This window comes from Pteronotus mesoamericanus, unplaced genomic scaffold (genome assembly GCF_021234165.1).
Source record: "Pteronotus mesoamericanus isolate MK-2021 breed Mesoamerican mustached bat unplaced genomic scaffold, CSHL_Meso_final scaffold_705, whole genome shotgun sequence".
Lineage (NCBI taxonomy): Eukaryota > Metazoa > Chordata > Mammalia > Chiroptera > Mormoopidae > Pteronotus > Pteronotus mesoamericanus.
The window spans coordinates 15241466-15252174 of record NW_026555326.1 but is presented as its reverse complement, the minus strand read 5'-3'; the positions used below and the strand labels follow the sequence as shown (position 1 = coordinate 15252174).

Here is a 10709-nt window from a genome sequence, read left to right as displayed (position 1 = left end):
TTGCACCACTGATTCTAGATTTTTCTCACGTTTGAGGAGCACCTCAGATGGTCTAGGCAACTGGATGGTCAGATGACTCAGAACTTCCACTCCAAAGGTGCCCTTGGTTACCATGCTCTTCTCAGACTCTGGCTGGTATACGTTTTTCTATTTAGTGTTAAAACTGAGCAGAGGAGCATAATGAGTGGATGACCCGAATGCCAAAATATTCTTCCTGCCTCCCATGTGTAGCGGCAGTACTCCCTCTTCTGTCACAATCATTCCTGCCAGTATGATGACTCCTTTTCTTGCCTGCTTGTCTCTTGCTACAAAGACCTCAAAGTTCAAAAAAGATTCTTACTGCGATCCCCAGAAGAAGCATTACATATTTGGTTTCCAGGACCTCTAGACCTCAAATTCCCCACCTGGGTCACTGTGAGTGAAGGTAAGTGGAGACTATGTGATTTCTATCCTAGATTCATGTAATTAATTCCCAGGTCCACATACTCTTCCTGTTGGGGACACAGAATCATACAATGGTTGTTGATGTGTTCTGGGGGGTGATGACCTATCCTCCTAGGGTTTCATCTTGAAGCTGGTGTCTCATCTATATCTTTAAGAGGCCACTGAAGTGCTCTATCAGACTAGTGGCCTCTGAATGGGACAGTATAAGAGCAGTGGACCCTTTGGTCACATGCCCACTGCTGTACCCCCTTTATTGTAATGTAGATCCCTTAGTCTAAAGTAAAGTAATATGGGTCCCATGTTGATGGGTCAAATACCCTATAAGTCCTTGGAGAGTGGTACTAGCTGAGACTTTGTGGTCAGGAAAGGTGAACCTATACAGGCATACTTCAGAGATTGTGTTCAGTTCCAAACCACTGCAATAAAGCAAGTATTTCAGTAAAGGGAGCTGTAATCTTTTTGCTGGTCTTGCCTTCAATTTGTTAAAAAATAAATTTTTTTAAGACAATTTTAGTGAAGCACAAAAAAGTGAAGTGCAATAAAATGAAGTATGCCTGTACTCAGAATATGTGTCAATCCCAGTCAAAAGTGATGGAATCTAGTGTCCCCAACTTGCCCCTAAGTGGCTGCTTATTTTCCTGAAGGAACACCATACCCCGGGCTTAGTGTTGGTATTTACTAATGGCAGGTTGGATACAGACAGCAGTAGTAGCTAATTGAGCCCAGGGGAGTCAGAGTTCCTGCTTTGGGCCCATGCGTAGTCTCTATCCCTAACACTAGTTACTCAATTGAGTGTACCCATTATTTAGAACTGGGTACTAAATAATGTGGCTGATGACAAACAGAGAGTGACTCATCCCTCTACTTGGTTGTTCAGTGCCTGAGATGAGGGATGCTTTCTGGTGGGCATTAACCTCTGATACAAAGATCTTCACACTCCAAGACTACTCCCGTAGGTCTATTGACACCTCATCCCTGGACCTTCTTGTCCTTGATCTTCCACTCTGTATTTGCGAGCTCCTGATCAACAAATCAGGACATTTGCCACTGCTCTCATGACTGTGTATATACTCACTTTTTCTTTCCACTCAAAGCAGATGACCAGATGTATTGTCCAAATCTAGTTGGATAGTCAGATGACCCAGAACTTCAACTCTGAGGGAGCCCTTGGTTACTGTGAGCCTAGGAGAATTTCCCCTCACCACTGTCTTCCAGGGCCACTCCTGACTGGGGTTGCAATGTGGCAGTAATACAGTATCTGGCTTTAACCTGCATACCATGCCAACTCATCTGTGAACCAAGCTTAGACTTTTTCCTTCTCTGATCCCTCCTCACAAGGGATCCTTGCCGTAGACTGAATGTTTGTGTCCCTCCCCTTAAATTCATATGTTGAAATCTAATCCCCAGTGTGATGTTATTTTGAGGTGGGGCCTTTCAGAGGTGATTAGGTCATGAGGATAGAGTCCTCCTGGATCAGATTAATTCCCTGATAAAAGAGACTCTAGAGAGCTCTCTTGCCCCTTCTGTCATGTAAAAACACAGTGGGAAGATGGCTGTCTATGGACTAGGAAGTGGGTCCTCCCCAGACACTAAATCTGCTGGTACCTTGATCTTGCTCTTCCTAATCTATGGAGCTGTAAGAGATCAATTTCTGTTTTTATAAGCCACTCAGTTTATGGTATTTTGTTATAGCATTCTGAATAGATTAAGACAATCCCCAAAAAGGTCATAGGTGTGAGCAAAAGAAGAGATGTCAGTGCAAGACATAAATGATCTTAGAGTCTGGTCCACTTGCTTTTCAGCTTCTTGTGCCCTCTGACCTTGCTTATGACAGATCCCAGAGATGCCACAAGCATAACAGAACGTGTTCTTTCTTGGCCCAGCCTTTCTAATGACATGGAGGATCTGACAGAGTTCAGTTTGTGGTGGGCAGTTCTGGCTTCTTGGTCACTTGGTGAACATTATGTCCAGTAGCCCTCCAATAGTTGCTTTTCAAATGGTATCTATTTCTTTGCTACAGCTGGCATGGCTTTCTTCAGAGCTCTAAGGGGTCTACACTGTGATTCTCCTATTAGAGTTTGCCAAACCACACACTGCATCTTTTCCTTCTGCAGATACCCTAGTCTCATAGGGTCTGCCAGGTCGTATAGCTGCAGAGGTCTTTTTTGCATTTGGTCTCACACAAAGTTGATAGCCTTTAGTGTCAGTTAGTAAATTGGTGAGAGTTGTATGCTTAAATTTTCAAGTGTGAAATATATTGCTTTAGAATCCTAAGAAATTTGTATTTTACTTCTTTCGTAGTTGTTGAAGGTATGAGATACAATGATTGGTTTTTCACCTTGAAGAGATCCAAGCTACTTGACCTCTAAAAATTTCACCAGTGTGGCAGTTTCCTGAATCTTTTTAGGGTTATTTCCCATTCTCTGAATACATGTATTTTTTTCAGGGCCTCCAATGTACTTGCCACTTCTTGCTCATCTGGTATGATTAGCATGATGCTCTAGATACAGGCATAACTTGTTTTATTGCACCTCGATTTATTGCACTTCACAGATGTGCAGGATTTTTTTTGTTCTGTTTTGTTTTACAAATTGAAGGCTAGACCCTCCACCAGCAAAGATATTTTGACTCACTTTATTGCAGTGGTCTGGAACAGAACCCGCAGTATCTCTGTGGTATGTCTGTACTTTAAGTCCTCACTTAACATTGGTGATAGGTTCTGCAACTTTAAGGGAAACAAGTTTTAATGAAACCTTAGCCTATTTACCATAGGCTAATTGATATACTCGTAAATAAAAGTTAAGTTCGTATGGCATCTCATCAATGATATAACAAAATGATGTTGAATGAAATATTCGAGGACCTGCTAAATAGTGGATCAATATCATGTTCTTCCAAATGTACAGATAGTCAAGGCTCTTTCCAATTAGATGATGACAGAAGACAGTCCTGGGGAAAGACTGTAGTTTATATTTTTGTCCTCCCCAAGTGGATGCAAACTTCTGATCCTCCTTTCTGATCTAATTGGAATGGAAAACAACATATTTACCAGATTGATGGCTATATAACACCAACCACAGGCTATGTTAAACTGGTATACAAAGTTGCCCTATATGAAACAGCAACTGCGATTGGAGTTACTATTTCATAAAGTTTATGGTAAATCACTGTCACCTGCCGTGATCTATTCAGCTTTTGTAGAAGCCAAACAAGTAATTTACCAGGGGCCCACCTCTCCTGTATTCTTTATGTTTTTGAGGGTGGCACTAATCTCTTCCATTTCCCCTCAGATACAGTAGTTTTTATAATTTATTATTTTGGCATGGGGCAGTTGCAGGCCTCCACATGGCCTTCATTGCTTTACTTCATGGTCCAGAAACCAAAGTAAGTGTTGTGCAACATCAAAGGAGGTCCATTTCAATTGGTATGGTATATGTACATATGGAGAAATGGCCACTGGGTAGATCCATGGTCTCAGTGAATATGACGTGAACCAGATCTGAGCTGGGACTCCATTTATTATCTGAACGCCATATGCTCCTAGTTCCTTTTGTCTGCCAACAGCTGAATAATCTGCCACCCAAACCCCATTTCAGAGTTTACTTGCTAGAACCACTCTGACACAAACTGTCTTAAGTTGGATTCCCTGGAAAAAGACTAAGATGAAGAGACCCACAAACAAGGTTTATTGGGGAGAGCTAGCACTCTTAGGAGATGCACATGTAAGGAAGTGAGGAAGACAGAATTCAGCAGAGGGGTAAGCTGACCTACAATGAAAATATAACAGAGGCTTCAGCTGACTCTATGGGGAACTTGGAAGCTAGAATGGCTCTTCCAAGTTGTCCAAAATTGAGACAAAGAGACCAGATCTTTGTATCCCTGCATCAACCAATCATTGATGTGGGCCCGATGGGAGGCATGTAACCTTGAGTGAGGCAATTTCCTGCCACAGAAAGCACTGCCTGACGGAAGCTGCTGTGTGCTGTCAGCATCTGATAGTCCCAGTAGCTGAAGAATGGGCTCATTGGCCCCAAAGAGCAGACATGGGTAGAACACTATAGTATCCACAAAATCCAGTAAAGAAGTATTATTGCACACAGATGTGCCCAGAACTGTGCTAGAGTCCATAGAATTACATGGCCTGGCTGACAAGAACCTCATAAACTACATACAGTATTTTAAAAACTTGTATGTTGCCTGTTTCCACATACTAGAACATAAGCTCTGGGAAGACAGGAACTATGTTTTACCACTGTTCCCCAGGTGTCTAGACCTCGATTTGTAGTTGAATTAATCTAATTGGAGGCTTGAGGTACAAAGAAGTAGGAAGTGGGTATGTGTTATGCAGAATAATAGGCAAGCATCTGGAGAAAGGGAGGTGAGGCTCAGCATAGGTGTGAAGCCTTCATCTGGAGCCATGGCACTAGACACAAAGCTAGAGCATTCTCTACTCAAGGTGAGACTCTGCATGAAGGAAGTCCAAACGTTCATTGTGTGGGATATGTTTATTTATTTATGAGCAAATATTTTAATTAAACATTAAGAGAAAAAACACTTTGGGAAGCATACAGAAAAGGTAGTTGATGTTGAATCACTTATAAAACGAAACCTTAAGAAGTCTAACAAAAAACTGCACCTTTAGTCAACTTTTGCTTGTTTAAATCCCTCTTGACTTCCTGTCCCAGTGCAGATGAAAATAACAGCTGCCATGACAGGTGTGGAGCTGGAGACTCCAGGACAATCAGAGGGTGCAGGGGTTATACGTTGGCAGTTTCTTTCACTTTCCTTTCCTCCCTCCCTCCCTCCTTTCTTTCCTTCCTTCCCTGACCTGTGGGTATTTTTTCATTGCCTTAGAGAGAGAGGAAGGGAGAGAGAAAAACATTGATGTGAGAGAGAAGCATCTAGTGGCCGCCTCCTGTTTGCACCACAACCAGGGATCCTACGTGGCTACCATGCTATGCTCCAACCAACTGAGCCACACCACCAGGACCACCCTGGCAGTTTCTTGATTTTCTTCTTGGTCTCACTTTCATCTTTGCTATCACCAAGAAGTGCACACAACCCATGGCAACCTGCTCTGTGAAAATGCCATCCAGCATCTTCACTTCTTGAGCTGCAGTGGAAAGCTTGGGCTTGTGGTCCCCATGGTCCAGTTTTCCGAAAGTCGGTGAAGGCCGTTTTTCTCCACAACCACAGTGATGCTGCTCTTCCCACAAGCCAGGCTCTGGATTGTCCCAGAGGTCCTGCACAGCCTTCCGATACATGGTATATTCACAGGACATGTTGGTGGTCCCCAGAAAAAAAAAACCCACCCACTTCAATGATAGTGAAGGAGCAGGTATAGCCAGCATAGATTGGGGATACCCCACACCCAGGAAAGCTGAATAGCTCCACCAGGCAGGGGACCGTCTTGTCCTGCACAGCATGGCCCAGCTAGCTGTAGCCACTGAAACCCCAGAAGAAGATGCTCTTCTGGGAGTCAAGGACCACCACATGATTAGCACCACAGGCCACATCTCATACACCTACATTGGGGACTGGCAGAATCTGCCCCTCTTTTGTCTCTCGATGAAGATGGCCACTCACTGGGACACCAGCTTACACTCGTACTCTATGTGCTGAGCCCTGGCAATGAACTTCCTGTCTGAGTTGTGTCCTAGCTGACCATATTCAGGGCACCTGAAGGAACAGAGGTTTCCTTTGCAATCCATTATGATACTGAACTCAGCCCCACAGGCCATTTTAGTAATTGCCTGGCCATTGTACATTATTTGTGTGACGCTCAGGACATGTCATCCGTCTGGTTACCAAGGCCCAGCGGCCCCATCTTGTTCTCCAAATGCAAACACAGAGCTCGTTTCTGTTAAGACCAGGGTATAGTTCCTCCCACAAAGCACTGGCACAATCACTTTGTGGCTGAGACCCTCAATGATTCTGGAGGATTCAACTCTCTTGGTGTCACCATGTCCCAGCTGCCTCAGCTCCACATATTGATGAGGAGGAGGCTGTGGGCAGCACATGATCCTTGAAACCACTATCCACACCTGGACTCCTGACAGGTACCTGTATCTGTGGGGCCCCCGCAACAGGCACTGTATCTGCGGTGCTCTGACAAATTCTGACCAAGATTGCGGTAGGCAGCTTGTTGTTTAGGTAGTTCTTTTTTTTTAAAAAAAGATATTATTTATTGTTAGAGAGAGGGGATGGGAGGGAGAAAGGGGGACAGAAACATCTATTGATTGCCTCCTATATGTGTGCCCCAACTGGGGACCCCACCTGCAACCCAGGGATGTGCCCTGACCCAGAACTGGACTGGCGACCTTTTGCTTTCCGGGCTCAATGTCCAACCAACTGAGCTACACCGGTCAGGGCTAGGAACTTCTTTTTGACTGAGTCCCAGTTGGTTGTCCCCAAAATCAAAAGCCACCCTTTGCACTTAGACCCTTCAAGTATGACCCACTCCTTGGTGTGCTCAGTGCTCAGGCTCGGTGATGATCATTGCTTTGCTGCACACTTACCCCTACCAGGTACCCCGAGGAGCTCCAGGCTGCTCTCCTTGCCACTGCTGCAGTCCGTCATGTGGGTTTTATTTCTGCAGTCTATGGTCTTCAGCACAGTCTCTAGATACCTACTGAGTTTTCCAAGTATCCAAATAGTGTGAGGAAAGTCTTCACATTCTACATGAGAAACATTGTGGAATAATGCTTCTCCATTATTCCACAATGCTTCTCATATAGATGGAGAGTCAGAAAATCTGGATTTGAATTCAGACTTAGCCATTAACTAGCTGTGTGGACTTGGGGAATTATAAGGCTCTCTCAGTATCCTCATTTAGAGAACCAGAGCAATAGTCCTACTGAATACAAAGTTGTTTTGAGGACTAATGTATATGAAGCAGGGTACTTCCCTTCAATCTTTCAGCCTAGGAGGAGGGTGCTCCTGGGAGGAAAAGGGAGGAAAGTCAGAGAGGCACCTGGGCAAAATCCAGGCTCTGGCTGTGCACTGAACCCTGCCCACATGGACATTCACTTGTTATCTCTTGACTCCCTCTACACATGCATATACACTAACTGCTGTTTCAGAGCTGAGCTAATTGGTTTTAAAGTCTTTTCCTTATCTTTTCCCCTGGCAGGCCTACCTGTGTAGCAGCAGTGTGCCTATGCAGACAGAGGGAGCGGTGACCAGAGACAGGGAGTCTTCACTATGGCCCAAATTCAGCTCCTGACAGAAGTCAAGGGCCGGTTCCGGATCCACAGCATCCTGGCCCGACAGTGCCTGGCAGAGTTTCTGGGTGTGTTTGTGCTCATGGTAGGCAGGGTAATAGGGGGTAGGTAATGGGAGGTGGGCAAAAGCTTTTGGCACCTCCTGGTGTTCTTATCTCTTTCTCTTGGTGTCCTGCTTCCTTTTAGCTATCTCTCATTTCTGTTTCTGTTCCCCTCTTGTCTCTTATATTCCTTTCCTACTTCATTTTTATTCTTGTCCCTTTCTGTCTCATACCCTCCTTCCCTTTCTTTACTGTTTTTCCCTTCTCCCGTTTCTTTTCCCTTCCCTCTTTCTGCTTTTCTCCGTTCCTTGCTGATTCCTCACATATGTTCATCGTTCAACTCTTTTAGCTGCTCCCCTCACTTTTCCCCTTTAGGTCCACTAGGTTCCCTATTCCTGGTTGCTTGCTCCTCATCTTCTCTCTCCCCACCAGCTCCTCACCCAGGGTGCTGTGGCCCAGGCTGTCACCAGTGGAGAAACCAAAGGCAACTTCTTCACCATGTTTCTGGCTGGCTCTCTGGCTGTTATGATAGCCATTTATGTGAGTGGTAATGTCTCAGGTGAGTAGAGGGTGTCTGGTCATTAGACATGGTAGGATATGTATGTGAGTGTGGGTGTATGGTGATGATGAAAAGGTGACTCATGGACATTGTCTCCTTGAGCTTGATCAGTGCCCTGGACTGAGATATGCCTTTAGCTCATTCCAGCTCCTCCTCTTTCTGTATCTCTCCATACCCCTTCCTCACATTAATCCTCTGCTCACCTAGACAGAGATCTATGACAAGGTATTACGGGTAAGTGCTGTCTTCTTAATGTCCCCCACCTGAAGCTCTGGGGTTCATCTTTGCTCAGGACCTCATCTTCTGTCCCCCAGAAACACAAGAGCATCAGTGTGCCTGGCTGGAACGTTGAGACACAGGCACTGTAGTGGAAAGAGCAGACTTTGGCTTCATTATGTGACCTTGACAAGTTGCTTAACCTTGGGCTTCAACTTCCTAATTTATATGATGGGAATGGCAACGTCCGCCTTAAGAACTGTGGGGAGGAAAAGCAATGTTACCTGGTGGTGCCTGGCAGTGACACTTAACAGATGCTGGCTTTTTTTCTCCTTGATCCTTGAAGGGGCTCACCTGAATCCCGCCTTTTCCCTGGCCATGTGCCTCCTGGGACGCCTCCCCTGGGCCAAGCTTCCCATTTACTCCTTGGTGCAGCTACTGTCTGCTTTCTGTGCCTCCGGAACCACCTATGCTCTCTACTATGGTAACAGATGGGAAAACATTGGGGGCATCTGTGTGTGCACAGTGTTGTCTTGGAGTGGTTTTGAATGAGAAAGATGGAAATCCTGGGTGTTTTCCTCCCCGACAGATGCCCTACAGAACTATACAGGAGGGAACCTGACAGTGATTGGCCCTAAGGAGACAGCTTCCATCTTTGCCACCTACCCTGCTCCCTATCTGTCCCTGAATAATGGCTTCCTGGATCAGGTAAACGTGAGGGGAAGACCTGGGAGAACGATGACCTTTGTTCCTGCTCTCTGGGACCCTAGCCTATTGTTAAGTCTTTGGGTGGGATGGGGCGTGGGGTTAGGACTATCTCTGCACCATTCCCCAACCCAGCTGCCGGTATTGGACAAAGTCAGATGACAGACTGGTGGCTTGGACTGTCTGGGTGAGAAAGGGAAGGTGGAATATCTGGCAGCTGTTGGGAACCCCTCTGCATCTGTCCACTCCAAGGTTCTGGGCACTGGGATCCTGATTGTGGGGATCTTGGCCATCCTGGACACACGGAATAAGGGAGTACCTGCAGGTCTGGAGCCTGTGGCAGTGGGGCTGCTGATCCTGGCCATCGGGCTATCCATGGGTGCCAACTGTGGATTCCCACTCAACCCTGCCCGGGACCTCGGCCCACGACTTTTCACCTATGTGGCTGGCTGGGGCCCTGAAGTCTTCAGGTGTGACACGGCCTCCCCTGGTGCTGTCCCTCCACTCACCTCCCTCTGTCAAAGGTTCTGTCCCCGGGTTGCCAGCTTTCTCCTCTTAAATAGTTCTCTTGGTCTCTTAGGACAGTGCCCCAGTTCTCCCTTTGCTTCTGGCCCTCCCCCCGCTACCCTTTTCACTGAAACAGTAAGATTTAGAGTTTGTGTTCTGGATACATATTACCTCTTTGGGCATCAGTGACCTCATCAGCAAAACAGGTATATTCAGGTAATTACCTAAGGCAAGAGGCTGGACTAATCTCTCTTGGGGACTCTTCCTCTCTAAGTGCTAGGCTTTAGTGCCAAGACACCTTCTTCCTGGTGTCCATCATCCCAGAAACCACTTTAGGGAGTTTTCTTGTTACTGCCCCTTATCCCTATCAGAGATAGCCTTCCCTGATATCTCTCTTTTGTCCTTCTTTTGCAGTGCTGGTAATGGCTGGTGGTGGGTGCCTGTGGTGGCTCCTATGGTTGGGGCCACCCTTGGCACAGCCACATACCAGCTGCTGGTGGCTTTGCACCACCCTGAGGATTCAGAGCCAGCTCTGGCTCTAGAGTTTGTTCAACATAAAGCCTTAGACGTGGAAACTCCTGCTTCTGATTAGATGCCATAGCATGAGCTATGATTCTGACACAGCAATCCTACCTCCCTCATGGACACTGAAGATGGCCAGAGACCCAGGCCTGATGACAGCAGACCTTGGGGAGCCCCTCTGTTTACTCTTCTAGGCTTCCTCCTAACCTGGGGAGGATACCTGGAGAGGGAAACTGTGTGGATATGGTCCAGTCTTCATCCTCTCTTCTCCCAAGCCGGTTTTGGGACCCTGTGGGCTTCCAGGAACGTAGTTCCTAAAAATGGCCACCAGAGGGTGTGCACCCTTGGGAGCCTGACGAGGAAAGCTGGGAGAATCTGCAGGGTGGTGGGGGCCGGCAGTCCAGTGGAGGGGCATAGCCCTGGGGGCTTCTTCCCAAGCTTGGTCTCCATTGCCTGACTCCCAGTTCTCGTAACCTCAGCACCTCTGCCTTT

At 46.5% G+C, this 10709-nt stretch overlaps 1 protein-coding gene and 1 pseudogene across 1 annotated transcript; one reads left to right on the top strand and one right to left on the bottom strand.

The window, feature by feature from the left end:
* Positions 1-5399: 5399 nt before the first annotated feature.
* LOC129062112 (protein RCC2-like) lies at positions 5400-7023 on the bottom strand (annotated as a pseudogene).
* A 609-nt stretch (positions 7024-7632) lies between these two features.
* On the top strand, positions 7633-10287 carry AQP10 (aquaporin 10). The gene is made up of 6 exons (XM_054562866.1): positions 7633-7752; positions 8141-8267; positions 8830-8967; positions 9073-9191; positions 9441-9658; positions 10110-10287. The coding sequence occupies exons 1-6, from the start codon at positions 7648-7650 to the stop codon at positions 10285-10287; spliced, it is 885 nt and encodes a 294-aa protein (XP_054418841.1). The 5' UTR covers positions 7633-7647.
* The last annotated feature ends 422 nt before the right edge of the window (positions 10288-10709 follow it).

What these genes read in the sequence shown, in the direction of transcription:
- AQP10 (XM_054562866.1), top strand. Translation starts at nt 7,648, where the DNA reads ATGGCCCAAATTCAGCTCCTGACAGAAGTCAAGGGCCGGTTCCGGATC. An exon ending in ATAATGGCTTCCTGGATCAG is followed by an intron (nt 9,192 to 9,440) that starts GTAAACGTGAGG and finishes GTCCACTCCAAG; the next exon opens with GTTCTGGGCACTGGGATCCT. An exon ending in TGGGGCCCTGAAGTCTTCAG is followed by an intron (nt 9,659 to 10,109) that starts GTGTGACACGGC and finishes CTTCTTTTGCAG; the next exon opens with TGCTGGTAATGGCTGGTGGT.